The sequence below is a fragment of the Astyanax mexicanus genome, chromosome 3 (assembly GCF_023375975.1).
Source record: "Astyanax mexicanus isolate ESR-SI-001 chromosome 3, AstMex3_surface, whole genome shotgun sequence".
Taxonomy (NCBI): Eukaryota; Metazoa; Chordata; class Actinopteri; order Characiformes; family Acestrorhamphidae; genus Astyanax; species Astyanax mexicanus.
This window is the reverse complement of record NC_064410.1, coordinates 52,410,511-52,425,413: the sequence shown is the minus strand read 5'-3', so window position 1 is coordinate 52,425,413 and position 14,903 is coordinate 52,410,511. Positions and strand designations below refer to the sequence as shown.

Genomic DNA, 14,903 nt, shown 5'->3' with positions numbered 1-14,903 from the left:
CGTCCAGAACTCTCTCGGAGCATCACACATTACATCACCATCATCATCCTCCTCACCATCATCACCATCATCACCCAGCGGGTAATACCCACTCAGCACCTATAATAACATCAATAATAATAACAACAACAATAATAATAATAATAATAATGATAGAGGGAATTTAAACTTTTTTCCTAGGTTAACTAAAGCTAAACTTATTTATAATAACTATCCTCAAACACATCTTTCAATATAAGAGAGGGATCTTTTGACAAAAGCAGAAGGCATCTCTTTATGTAAGTTTATCAATTATTAATTTGTTCTATTCGTCCTGAAGAATAAGCAACACCAGCTTAAAAAAACACACATTCTTTTAGGACCAAGAACAGAAGAACAGATTTGTCTTATCTAAACTACACGTTTAAAATGTCTTTAAGAAATGCTTAGATAACCCTAAGATAAGTTATATCTGATATTTTATAGAAAACATATACTCTTGTTATAGATATATAAAGGACAGAACTGCTAATTTTGCTCCAAACATCCAGAAGATAATAGAACGTTTATTTTTGGAATTCTCTAGCTAAATATTTTTCTAATAAAGCGATGAATTACAGGGTAGATACAAAATGCAAAGATGTTGTTTTTATCTTTTAACTGTAAGGTCTCTACTGCCAACTTTACTTTGAATCTGATAATCCTCTTCAGGAAGTGTCTAAACTGCCTTAACAACAAAAAAGCTATGTCCACTATAAAGTACATAAAGGAGATACATTGGCTGGTTGATGAATGTGTTGTCCTTATAAATGTTTTGTTTGCTTGTAAAACATTTTGGTTGTATGTTTTAATTATCTTGGATGTCCTAGTTTGTATTAAGATGTTTTTGGAAATCAATAAAAAATAACAACAATAATAGCAATGATAATGACAATAATAGTTCTAACAATCGTAGCAATAATAATAATAATAATAATAATAATAATAATAATAATAATAGACACAATTAAAGCAGGACTTAATCATAACTAACATCCCAGCGGTATGGTATCACAAGTGGTTGATGTTTTTATCCAAGGTGTTTTTAGTGTTGCATAATGTTTGCCACAGAATGGCTGGACGGTTGTTATGGAATCACAGGTGGTTGCTATGATGCTACAAGGTAAAGATCTTGCTTAATGGTTGCTATGCTGATGATAGATTATTGTCACAAGTTGATTGTATGGTATTACAGGTGGTTGTTATGGTTATCTTAGATGGGATATGGTGCTGCTTACTGGTTGTTATGCTGTTGCTAATTGGTGACTATGGGATCACAAATGTTTTGTATGGTTATTTAGTGGTTGTTATGGTGTTGCTGTGGATCCAGACATGTTGATAAAAAAGAGTCAAGCAATACTGCACAGATGGAAATGCACCGACTAAATTATTAAATGTATGATTTAGGGATACACCAATGTGGAATTTCTGGGCCGAGTTCAATATCCAGTATTACACATGTACATGTGTTGATGCAGATGCCAGTGACAATATTCACATTTATAACTTACAGACACGCAGGTATAACTTATAAACTAATACAACTAAATAAATATAGGTTAAATCAATGATTTAAAAAGTAGCATGGCCAGTGTCGACCTCTTCCAGCAAACAATAATATACATGAGCAAGTATCAGTTTGTAATATTTGCCATATCAGCTAATGCTGATGATAAAATAAGCAATTATCAGCCAATTATGATCTTTCCTACATTGTAGTGAATCCCAAGTATGAGTCAACATTAACATGGGGTTGTATTCACCTTTATTGTTTGGTATTTTACAAATGTATTGTTTATTTATTGCATCAACTTGACATTGCACAGATTTATCTTTTTTTGTACAGTACTTAGAATGGAAACACTAGCACCCATCTTCACTCCGAGATTCTGCAGCAAGTCCACCAAGAAGAGTGTCTTTTTACCAAATCATCCTGACCTCATTCCAGAAAAGAGCTGCAGACCCGTTACAGAGCTGCAGATGCTCAGTCAGTGTTTCTCCAACAGACTCTATAACTGCTGGCAGTTTCTGAGCAGTTTGTCCAGCCCTGTCTTGCTGATGGTCCCATAGGCCTGAGAGTAGCTGCCCAGTTTGGCCCGAGGATCTCCAGTCGCTGAAACGTTGGAGTTGCTCTGGAAGACTTTCTTGCTAAACCTGGGAGGAGGTTTTGCATCTCGTGTCTGAGAGGGTGAACGCTGGTTCTGCACAGACAAAAAGACAGAAAGAGGGGACCAATATAAGGTTCTATTAGAGTAAAGTGCCATTCATAAATTAATAAAAAAAATTCTGCAAGAAACACCTTTTACAGAATTAGATCTTGTTTCCCAAAAGGATCTTAGCATTAGGTGCTCAGTGTAATGTTTGCGCAACCACCCAAAAATGATTATTGTGATAAGAAGGTTTTGGGAATCACTGTTTTGTTAAATACTTACATATGTTGATTTAAACTTATTTAAATGTTTAGTACTTCACAGGAGAGAGTTAATGTTACTATTGTTTAAGGCAAATCAATGTAAAAAAAGTTAATACCAGGTCATTTTGGAGAATTTCTATCGGTCCATTCGTTAAGAGATTGCCCCAGAGGAAGGGACAGTTTGAGTGTTCAAATTATGTAGTTAGTTCTTTGATGAATGTACCAATAAAAATACTTTAAAATTATTTCACTAAAAATCTCCAGTTTGAAGATACAAGGTTTCTGACAGCTAAGGCAACAAGGTAAAGCTACCTACACACTGACATCCCATACAGTAACTTGTCTCATGTCCCATGACTTTTGCTATATTCCATGGAGGCTAAGAACACTGCACTAACCTGTGGGATATGTGTGTGTTAGTGTGGTCTCATTGATCTGTATTGAATGCTGATGTAATTTCTGGCAGAGTAGCTTGTTTGTTTGTATAAAGTATAACATATATTCTGTTTTTTTTCTATATGTGTTTATTCATAATTTTAATTTCTTTAATATTAATCTACAATCTAAAAAATAAAGAAATACATAAGCCTTGAACAAAAGGAAGAATTTTATATGAAATGAGTGATACCAGATGTAAAAGCAGAGTAGTAGACTTTCAGAGAGGGCTCCCGGGGCTGGGGGGTGTACCTAATTAATCTAATAATTTTACTAAAACATGGAACCGGACACAGGGCTTTTTATCTAATCCAATACAAAAATTAAATGCACAACACTCAAGCCTCGAGGCATTAATATGGGGCCTAAGCAAGACAGAGCAGTAGTAACAGGTGGCAAGAAGGCCTCCTTCTGATATGTGACATAAACATGGGGGGGGCGTCTCAATATGTCAGCCCCCTTGTTTCCTACTGGGTGTGATGGTATTCTAGCGATAAACATTTCACTGCAGATCTGGGCAGGTGGAAGTGGGAGGGATGCTAAAATAGACATGAGGACAGTCTAAAGGGATGTGAGTGATGCTATTATGAGTATTCTATGGTTTACAAAAAACATATTTCTTAAAACAATGCTTAAGTTTATATCATGATGTTATGTAATGGTAAAATGCTCTGCATAAACAGTACAGTATGATGTGCTTTTAATTTATGAGCCTGTAATTATCTGTATTAGTTCATCATCATGTGTATTCATTAATCATTGATTATTAAGACACTGATTTGGAAAAGGCCAGCGCATGTGGTCCACTCACCAGGCGAGCAGAGGAGACACACAGGCCAGGAGACAGAGTGGGCTCGTCTTTGCGCAGCAGAGGGTTATTCTGGGGCTGCGTGAGTGTGAGTGAGAAAGAGCGGGTGCGTGCTACTGGGGCTGAGTGACCACGCTGCTGACTCTGCTCTACAGCCTAATAAACAAACAGTGAACAAACAAGAGCACAGTCCAATCAGATACACCAAGACCTGGCTCAGCAATATGTGCAAACTAGGTGCGTCAATCCCAGAGCTTATAATAATCCAATTACCATAGTTTAAGAAATTCCATTAAATCTCAAATGAACCTAAATTAAAATTTAATAATGTTGACCATAGTTTGTTCAAATATCTGACTTTTCAAGTGCATACATTTCAAAATGGCATGAAAATCTAATTTTGGCCACAAGAGAACATATTTTATGACTTTGACTAATTTTAATGTCTTCTAGCATTGGAAAATCAATGCAGTGGAATATCTATATAATTATGAATTTAATGAATTCTACGTTTTAAACCATTTATTTATAGTGGAATCTTGCTTTGGTCAGGAAAGAAGAAAGTAGATTGGGGTCATATCTTACCTTGTTATAGCTCTCTACAGGTAAGATACTACTGGTCTCGTGGTTCTGAGGAGGCTGCACCATCTTTCTGCCAAACCGATGAGGTGGATGTTGAGGCGAACCTGAGAGATGATTGGATGGCTTTTCCACATTACCTGGTAAAAAATGAGATACTGTCACAGATAAGTATATCCACACTGCATCAAAATAACTGAGGTAGAGGAATACGTCTCTAGAGGCTTAGAGGAAACTGAGATCTCAGGTTTGAACTTCAATTTTAGTCAGTTTTAGTGATTCACAACTTTTGTAACTCAAAGTCCACATAACCCACCACAAACTGTTCACAGCCCACACAAAATTGTAATTGACTTTTTAAATCTAAACAAACAACCAGCAAAGAAACAAACTGATTGCTCCTAAGCAGTATTACTGTGGTACACTGGACTTTCGCAGCCCACTGGTCTAAACCTTTACTCCAGCCCTCTCAGCACATTAAAAAATGCACGATAGAAAGGTCGATAATGAGTGTGCAAAGAAGGGGCTTAAGTGAGGCGTGTAAAGGGCAGAGAGCAGCCAATCAGAGGCTACTATGCTTATATTGTTAGTGTCAATATTTGCAAGTTTGCTACCTACTGCTACATAATACTCTTATTTAATCATTAATTGAAACTAATGTTAAGTGTAATTTATGGGTGTAAATTTTTTTTGTTGGATAAATCAAATGTTTTAACAAACAAACACACATAAGTAGTAACACTCACTGGACACGTGTGTGATAGGGTTGTATGATGTCTTGGCCATTCTGGGACTGGTAGCTGGACTGCTTCTCCCAATAGCTGGTTGAGTTTGCTCTTGAGAGGGTACAGACTTGGCTACAGCTGGCTGGGTTCCAGAATGGTCTGTTTTGGTATAGAATGATTCCTTTTTACCATCCACTTCCTCCTCCTCTTGTTCATCGTTTCTACTCTCTTCATCTTTTCTATTAACCTTATCCAGTTTGTTGTTGCTGCTGTCTCCTCCAGTCTTCTCCTCAGTCTGCTTCTTCAAATGGACTCTTCTTTCTATTTGACGAGTGGCCCTCTTCTCCAGAATCATCTGTTCAGAAAATCAATAAAATAAAGGGTTAATGTTCTGTTATTTTGTATCTAATAAGCTAGTGGGAAAGACCTGAAACTGTACAGAACAATCTCAACAACAAAGGATACAGAAGACAAAAGATACTTTGAGCAATGCCACAGCAGGACCATTTTGTCCACAAAGACCAGTTCTGAGAAACCAGTCTGAAAAACCTTTGGAAGCTTCATATAAGTCAATTTATAGGTTCTTCCTTTTTTAAAGAAAATAGTTATTTAATGGCTTAACTAAAAGAAGCCATATGAGCACCTATATTTTGTAAGACTATATGGACAAATGTGTTGGGACACCTGCTCATTCATTTGTTTCATCCAAAATCAAAAGAAATTCAAAATAATTTATCCTGATTTTGTTGGAATAACTACTGTCCAGGGAAGGATTTATTCTAGATCTTTGAGAACTGCTGTTAAGATATCATTGCATCAGCTATAAAAATGCTAGTGAGAAGGGGCGCTGAGTGGTCTAATGCAGTGTTTCTCAACCAGGGTGCCGCGGCACCCTGGGGTGCCGTCTGGCTTCATCGGGGGTGCCGTCAAAATATTGCGCATCACCTGCATATTTCCTTTCCAGAGTCAGCGCGTGTCGGGGTGTGTCCCAATTCACAGGCAGCATACTCTGGAGGATGCGACCCACAGAGATAGGCGGTGTATTACTGCGCAGCTGTGACGCAATCTGTCTTCGAATACAGCCTCCGAAGGATGCGGCCCCTAAATTGGGACACACTGTAAAGTTTTTCCCCCACGCGATGCACTGCGAGAGTAGTGTGAAGCGCTCAAGCTCGCATGGAACGTTTTTTTAAAAGAAGACTGCAGGTTCAGATAACTCTGAATCGGAGCCATTAACTTCTTCATCCAGTGGTAGTTCAGCAGTGAGTGTAGCAGAGTATTTCACTCGTTTGAAAAGTCAGCAGGTTTCGCGCTAATTGTAAATAACCCCCCCACCCCCCCTTCTCACCTGAAATAAAATATTCCGCCAGCAACTCTCCTCGTTCTCACCTGAAGTATTGCGCCAGCAATCCCACCCCCCCCCCCCCGCCCCCCATTTGTAAACTGGGGTGCCTTGAGATTTTGCATACTTTTAAAGGGTGTCGTGATAGAAAAAAGGTTGAGAAACGCTGGTCTAATGGTCTAAAGCGCTGCCAATATGTTAGGGAGATCACTGGTTTGAATCCCGGTCATGTAGCTTGCCATCAGCTGACGGAGCCCTGAGAGAGCACAATTGGCTTCGCTCTCTCTGGGTGGGTAGATGGCACGCCTTACCCTCATCACTCCAAAGGGTGATGTCAATCAGCACATAGCATCTGTGAGCTGATGTATCAAAACTGAGTAGCTACGCTTTCCTACTACCAAGCAGTGACAATGTGACAAATGTGAGTGCATTTGCACAGCTGTAACAACTGCAACATGTACAACTTAAAATACCTAAATGCCTTTATCAGAAGCAGTGTTCAAAAACATTTGTACATACACTGTAGCTACCGTGTAGTGTTAAAGATGCTGTTATTAATACATTTTTAGAGGAAAAAGCTCAATCTGGCTACAAAAAGACTAAAATTACTAAAATTAGTCTACTCCTACTGCCTTTATACAGCAGTTCTGTTGTCATAGCTCACAGATCACATGAATGATACCACATGGAAGATTATGAAAACACTCTTATGAGTATAAAATGCAAACAAATTTGAGCCTGTATTGATGAGTGTCGTGACTTCACCACTTCACCTCATAGAGTTTGTTTCTGTACTGAGCGACGGAAAGCTGGACATCATCATCCACTGGGAGAATAACATCATAATCCAGACTGGGTTCTCTGGCTGGGTTGTGAAACCTGAAATGGAAAACCAGGAAAAAACATTAGAATCATTATCATCTAAAAACAGTACAGGTTTTACTACATTCATAAATGATTATTTTATATACTCTTAAGCACTTTTACAACCATTTTCCATGCTGCAAAATGACACTTGTCTTACTGCTTTCCACACACTGTGGAAACTGTGCATAACTGAACAGATTTCATTTACTTGGCCACATAAGGATGCTGGAGGGCCTGTTCTGCTGTTAGCCTTTTATACGGGTTGAAGACCAGCAGATGCTGTAGCAGATCAAGAGCATCAGGTGGCACTGATGGCTGGAGTAAGTCACCTAACGGAACCTGGGGCCTGGACACACACACACACACAATTGCAAAACAATGCTCAAGTTAGCTGAACCGACAAGGACATGTGCTGAAGTCAAGTCATGATGAGATGATGAGATTGAAAAATGGTTGTATGAAAGAACTAAGATGCGCAAATTCAGTAATGTAAAACACAAACACAAAACACAAACATCTCTGGTTTTCAAACGGCTAATACACACTAAGAAAAGTAAGTACAGATTTGTACTTAAAAGAGTACAAAGCTTGTCGCTGGGGCTGTACCTTATATTGAGGTACAAAAAAGTACCTTTCAGTGAAAGTCCTTTTTTGTACCCATGTTTTTAATGCCAGTATAGATTATAAATATTATAAATATTATCATCAACGAAATATGTGTCAAGAACTTCATGATGCAAAATTGTCTGGCTTTTAAATAAAAAAATGTGCAATTACAATATATATAGTTTATTAGTACAGTGATACAGAATACTGAATGTACCCTTTGGCTGGTGAAATGGTACAAATTTGTACTTATTGCTGTTAGAAATTACTTTGTACTTCAGAGGGAACAAATCTGACCCTGTAAAGACCAGTATTGTACCTTTGAGGGTACAATTATGAAGCGTGTACCTTTGAGTACAAAAAAGTACTCATATCGTACCTCTGTTTTTTAGAGTGTACTACAAATAACAATTGTTTATTTTTGGACACATACCTTAGCAGCATTCTCTGGATTACAGATGCTCCATACTCTGATCTGATAGCAAATACATCTGAAATTAAAGAAAGGCATTTTACAGAGATCAGACCTTTATTTTCTTTCCCAAACACTTCATGCAGGTTATTATAAATCTGAAAGGAACTACATCCTATTTTTCTACTTTTAAAGTTTTTTTCTAGTTTTGATGGTTTTAGCAGCTTTTTTTGATATACATGTACATCTAAAAGTAATATCTAAGATACATCAAAGACACTCAGGGTTTGGTGTCCTATAAGTCCCTTAAAAGTGCATTGCAGTAATAACCAGCATCACGATTATTTTACCTTGATTAAGATTAATAAACCAATATGGCTTCTGTTGCAGATAAGCAGTCACATTGAAAACACACAGTGAAAAAGTGTTAACAACATTTTTTTCATAAAGTACTGAGAGTAAAAAAATAAACTAATGGGCAAGATTATGTCAGATCTGAAAGTAGAATAATTGAAATTAATTTTCACAAAGATGTAACTTTCTTACATTATATATTACATCAACAGGTTTTTAGCATGTAATTATTGAAATTATGAAAAAAAAAATTAAACATTGTGTTTCCTGATAAATATTATCCAATGTCAATTTGTGTAAAATGTATGTACAAATACTGCAGCATTTTCTGTTTTCCTATATATTTATATATAGGAATTATTTTAAAATTGCACCCAACCCAGTCATCTCTCCCTCTATAAACATAATGGTTTGATCAATTTAATATAATTTTTAAATTATTTATTTAAATTTTAGGTAAAGCCTGTCAAGCTCAATGTGTAATCCAGCTCGAAATATTAGTTAACATAATTTAACATTAAAAAATGACATTATCAAATACACATATTTTTATTACAGCAATTGCATTATAGTGGCCAAGACCTTCAACCACACAACACTTTTAAATATGACGGGTTGAATGATTTGTAAGCATTCCTAAGAAATGACTCGTTATCTCACCCTCTGCAGTAGGGTGAGGAATGGCACCCATGATTTTCTCTATCTGATTGATGGTTGAGGTTCCAGGAAAAAGTGGTCTGCCGAGCAACATCTCCCCCAGAATGCAGCCGATGCTCCACATGTCCACCCCTTTTGTGTACCTGTATATTACAGAGTACCATAACTTAATATTTTCTACTGTTATAAAAAGAATGATAAAAACAGTGAATGTTACCTTGTGGAGCCAAGAAGAATTTCAGGGGCACGGTACCACCGTGTTGCTACATATTCTGTCAGGGCAGGGTTCGCAACATCTTCCTGCATCTGGTAGAGGGAGCGTGCCAGGCCAAAGTCACACAGTTTTATAAAGCAGTCTGCATCGAGCAGTATATTGGAAGGCTGCATGGGAGAAATAAGGAAACATGGAAGGCTTTTATCTACTGTTTGTAGACTCAGAAAAATAAGACTTTAAACAATTTATAGATAAGAACATACCTTCTGGTCTCTGTGGATAACATTTCCTGAGTGTAGGTATTTGGTAGCTTTGAGCAGCTGGTACATGATGTATTGCTTATGAATGTCCTTCAGAAGGTTGCCTTTCTTTATTACTGCATGCAGGTCAGTATCTGAAGATACAAACATTCAATAAACCAAAAATATAGAAACAAAAGTAATTTCAGTTGTACTCAAAAAACAGCAGTGATTAGCACATTCTAAATCTACCAGCACTAACAGTGTAATCGATATATATATTGAAATATTGAGATATTTTGTTTTGCAATACTGTATCGATTTTCAAAATCACAACATCGATTTTAATTTGTTATCACAATACATTGTGATGTATTGAATTGTGACCCGTGTTGACGACTAATTGTTAAGGTGGACTAATCAACAACAATTGTGCAAATAACTAATATATAGCATTACATTATAAAATGTATACATTTATCACTATGTGCTGGTGAGCATATTTCTACTGAATCTTATATCCTCTAAATTATCTAAATGGATCTTTTATATCAGCTCAGAGAAACCAAATACTGTTAATGTGATAAAACAAAGAGACAAAAACACAGAAGAATATGATGGTGAACAAGAAAAAAGGGAAGTAGATGCTCCTTAAAAAGAAAGAAGTCATAATATTACCCATGTACTCGAACACTAAGTAAATATCTTTGTCATTCTGGGCACGGATGACGTTCAGCAATTTGATGATATTGGCATGATCTCCAAATTCCTGAAGGAAAAGAATCAAAGCAATCAAAGATTAGACAATTGGGCATTCTAAAGTAATCCTTTAAAATAAATAAATAAATAAATAAGTGATCATGATAACATTGTCAGGAATAAATACTTTAAAGGCATAGCATTTCTGACATTCTATATATACCGTGGCCATCCAAACATGAACATGCACAACAGGTACACTGCAGAACATACTGTATATTGTATATGTAATATATATCACAGAAAAAAAAGTTAATATTAATGTCATGCAGCCCTAGGAGTAATTGTGATTTAGTGATCTCTCTGGTAAGAATTTGTAATTGCACAGAGCATGTTGAAGAGTATGTTTAATGCAGGACATTTATAAACATTGTGATATGATATACTGTGTTTTTAAATATATTAATTTGTTATTAAATCCAACAAACCTACCAGGCCACTGTTTTTAGAATGAATATCTCAGACATTGCAAGCACTGGTATGTCAGGACACTGATACTGTTCATTAGGATATTTTTACCCTTCCTAAATTGGGAATACTATCGCTTTACAATTTAAAAGACAAAACATTTAGGAATGCTTTAAGTGTTATAATTGTAAGCTGGGAATCAAATTATTTGAGGAGAAGAGCATTAGCAGAACACAAAATACTGTGTAGAGTGCAGTATCACATCTGAACCAAACCCAAGATAAAAGCCTGCTGTGACCAAATGGATGCATCCATAATGTTTCCAGGGGAAGGAGAACCATCTGGTGTGTGTAATATATCACGTAGACACACTGAGAATATCGAGTAACTCTCACTGCTACTGTAGATGCATGCTGGAGTAGAGTGTGTGCTCAGTTTTACAGCCTGTCTGTGTTTAGAGTTTCTTACCTGGAGAAACATGATTTCTCTGAACGTTCTCTAAATAAAAAAAAGAAAACAAAATGAACAGTCAATAAAAAATAGATAATAAATACAAAAGTGGCATGAAATATTAGAAATTGACACTTTTTCTTACTTGAGCATCAGTCCGGTTTCTGAAAGCATCAAATATTTTTTTCACAGCCACCGTCTCTCCAGTCTTCCTGTCCACAGCCTTCCACACAATTCCATATGCCTGTTAAATGAAGGAGACAAAAATACTGCAGTGATTAGTTTTACACAATAAGCTACACGATACATCATATAGACAAACGTATTGGGACACCTGTTAATTTATTGTTTCTTCCACATAGTAGGGGTTTTAAAAGAGTTTATCCTGCTTTTGTTAGGAGGGATTCTCCACTGTCTCCACTGTACAGAAAATGCTTTCTCCTAGATTTTGGAGCATTTCTGAGAAGATTTGATTGATTTCAGCGACAACAAACACTAGTGAGGTGAAGATGTTGATGATGATTACCACTCCAGCTCATCTGCAAATCTCATCCCAGAAGTAGCTAAGTACTAAGCCTGTTGCCAACTTGCCAAATGTTGGAAATCACTGTACTATGCATGAAAGAGCACTTAAATAGTAGTTTTAAAAAATGGCATTGCTGATGCATTTTGTCTGCATGTCAAATTATTGCAATAAATATTGTGTATTATAAGGATGTTAAAAATGTTGATATAACACTCAACCCTGGGTGTATGCACATTTTTGGGGAGTATATATATAATGAGTTATAACTGGTGATGTAAACATTTTGGGGCTTTGTAATTGACCCGTTTTACAGCTCTGTTTTGGTTCTGCTTGACTTTATTTTCAGTGAAGTAGGAAAACACTTCCACGTACCAGTCTCCTATTATTCAACTAGGCAACCCTGTTTAGAACAGCAGCAATTTAGTTTTCATGTTTAAATCCATGTTTGTATTCACAACACTCTGTCCTAATCACATGGCCACTCACAAAACAGTGAAGAGCCATGGGAGGAAACGGTTCAGTCACGTGTGCTCTTCTGATATTTGCTTAGTATTTAATTAGCGAGTGTTCTCCTCTCCATCCTTTACACTGAGACCATGTGACACAGGAGCTGTGGCCCCTCCTGGTCCCCAGGGTACAGTCAAGAGCTGGTCTCTGTGTACAGTACTCAACAGGTACAGGTTGCCACCTGGTACACTAAAGCTAGAGTTCAAACTGTCCTGCTAGTTATTTATAAACACATGGGCTTGAGATATAATATGGGTTGATTATGTTAAAAATACAGTCAATTTTATGTCTATCTATTTAGAGAGTAAATCATTATCTGAAATCAAAAACAGCCATAAATATTGTTCATAACAATTTATTGTAGATATTAAAGTAAGTGAACCATGAATTTTAATGTATACATTAAAAAGGAAAACAAATATTAATCAGAATCAGAATCAAGCTTCATTGCCCAAGTTTGCTTGCATATACAAGGAACTTGTTCTTTGTTACAGGAGTTCACAGTACACAGTATTGACTAAGAATGGGCAATATGTCCCTATAATAAGATTACAATATTTCAGGGTATTTTGAACAAATTGTAGAACAAACTGTACTGTAATTAATGTAACAATATAATAACAACTAAGGTCTTCCAATAAATAAACATATAGGAACCATTTCTTTCTTTCTGAAGAAATATTGTTTTCTACTATTGTATGTTATTTTATTTTAGTTTTATTTACATTTTTAAAGTAATAATTAAAATATATGTACATGTCTTTAAAAGGGAGAAATGGTTGATATATGGTTATTCACTGGAAGGGATCAATTAATTGTAAATAAATGTCATTAACTATTGTCTGTCCTTAATACACCAGCATATGACATGGCTCTCCAATCTTTCTGCTGACTCTGGTCCCTTGATTTCCACATGAAATGCAAAATTTACTGATAGTCAGTGATGGTTTGAAGAACCATGTCATCTGCTGGTGTTGATCCACTGTGTTTTATCAAGTCCAAAGTCAGTGCAGTGTTTTCTCACAAAATCTTACAGCACTTCATGCTTCCCTCTGTTGACAACTTTTATGGATAGGTGGATTTCATTTTCCAGCAGGACTTGGCACACTGCCAAGAGTAGCAATTTGTCTCATATAATATTAAATTTTTTTGCGACACTGATTTTTTTTTTAATTGGCTGTAAGCCACAATCACAAACAACAGGATAAATAAACACTCCAAATAGATCACTCTGTGTGTAATACCTCTATATAATATGAGTTTCAAATTTTGAACTGAATTACTGAGATACTGAGAAGTAACATTTCAATGATATTCTAAGTTTTTGAGATGCACTCGTATAGTTGATGTATTATTTCTGGTTTGAATTTGCAACAAACACTTTTGGCACAAAATGAACTCCATAGATTTAACTGTATACTTATGTTTACTATAAGTGCTTGAACATGGAGTGACTGGTGAAAACTTGCCCCCTCTATTAAATGTAGTTAACCTAATTAATTAATAAAGCAGAGAGTGCAGTCAGTGGTAGTGAACTCACCCCTTTCCCCAGTCTCCTCTTGATCTCATATTTCAGGGTGATGTGCTCCTCCAGCTCCGTCAGGTTCATCTCTGCGCTCTCCTTAGTTCAGTTTTTTTTTTCAGTTTAATCTGTAGAACAGTCTTCCTGAGATCATTTAAAGCGGAGAGTCTGATGAACATTAGCTGAGGGTAAATCACAGTGCAGTGAACGCAGCTTTAACCCTGATACCGCCGCTGTGTTGTGTTGTGTTGTGTAGCCGTTAGCCTGTTAGGCTAGTTAGCCTGTTAGCTCTCCTGCTGCTGGTATAGCGGGTTTCCGCGGCGGTTCTGTAGGTTATTACTGTGTTATTGTATCTGACCGCTATTACCGAACCTCCTGACCAGTATCCCAGTCTTTACAGCGACATACAGGCGCAGATTAACGCCAGAATACAGGTTTATTCCGCCGCCTGTTGACTCGCTCCCCGCTAATGGCAGCCCGGTGCAAAGTCGAGCACCGCTTCGTTTTGTAACGGTTGCCATTGGAGACCCAGCCGGCTCGCGCTGCTTAAAGGAGCCGCCACCATTATCATTTATTAATAGTTTATTACATTTATTACATTTATTTAATGCTGTATTTTTACAGACTCTTACCTTTTTCCTTTTCTTTGTCAACAAATTATAAATCAAATCAAATCAGATTTATTGTCACATCACAAATTACAGCTGCGTGTAAAGGTGCGCAGGTGTGCAAGTGTACAGGTGAGTGAAAAACCTGGGTGCAAGTTCCCACTAGTATGCAGAAAACAATATTTAAGTACAACAGAGAAGAATAAGTAAAATAAAATAGAAAATATCAAATAAACTTTAACAATATACACAATAACTCACACTATAGACATACGACATTACAAGGTAGATATAAGGTAGATATAACCGAATATAGCCTAAGATATAAATATGAATACAATTCAATTCTATTTTATTTATATAGTTTTTACTACAAAATTTGTCACAGAGCAGCATTACAGAGAAAAACAGGTCCACGCCTCTTATGGGCAAGCACCACAGTGATAATTGTGAT

The 14,903-nt window shown here is 36.6% G+C and overlaps 1 protein-coding gene across 2 annotated transcripts; it reads right to left on the bottom strand.

Annotated features, from left to right (window-relative positions):
• Positions 1–1,766: 1,766 nt before the first annotated feature.
• mapk15 (mitogen-activated protein kinase 15) lies at positions 1,767–14,345 on the bottom strand. Of its 2 annotated transcripts, XM_007245746.4 has the most exons (14): positions 13,860–14,345; positions 11,432–11,530; positions 11,305–11,334; positions 10,348–10,438; positions 9,694–9,824; positions 9,434–9,597; positions 9,220–9,359; positions 8,227–8,284; positions 7,396–7,533; positions 7,094–7,199; positions 5,000–5,333; positions 4,260–4,393; positions 3,678–3,830; positions 1,767–2,219 (listed from the first exon to the last, which is right to left on the bottom strand). In XM_007245746.4, exons 1-14 carry the CDS (start codon positions 13,926–13,928, stop codon positions 2,028–2,030), a joined length of 1,839 nt encoding a protein of 612 aa, XP_007245808.2. In that variant the 5' UTR covers positions 13,929–14,345; the 3' UTR covers positions 1,767–2,027. The 2 variants fall into 2 exon arrangements, with proteins under 2 accessions (XP_007245808.2, XP_022539048.1); XM_022683327.2 differs by lacking the exon at positions 3,678–3,830.
• Positions 14,346–14,903: the final 558 nt, after the last annotated feature.

Excerpts from the sequence above, each read along its gene's own strand:
- mapk15 (XM_007245746.4), bottom strand. The coding sequence starts at position 13,928 with ATGAACCTGACGGAGCTGGAGGAGCACATCACCCTGAAATATGAGATC. Across the intron at positions 11,531-13,859 it reads AGAGGAGACTGGGGAAAGGG|GCATATGGAATTGTGTGGAA; the intron begins GTGAGTTCACTA and ends TTCATTTAACAG. Across the intron at positions 7,534-8,226 it reads ATCCAGAGAATGCTGCTAAG|GCCCCAGGTTCCGTTAGGTG; the intron begins GTATGTGTCCAA and ends GTGTGTGTCCAG.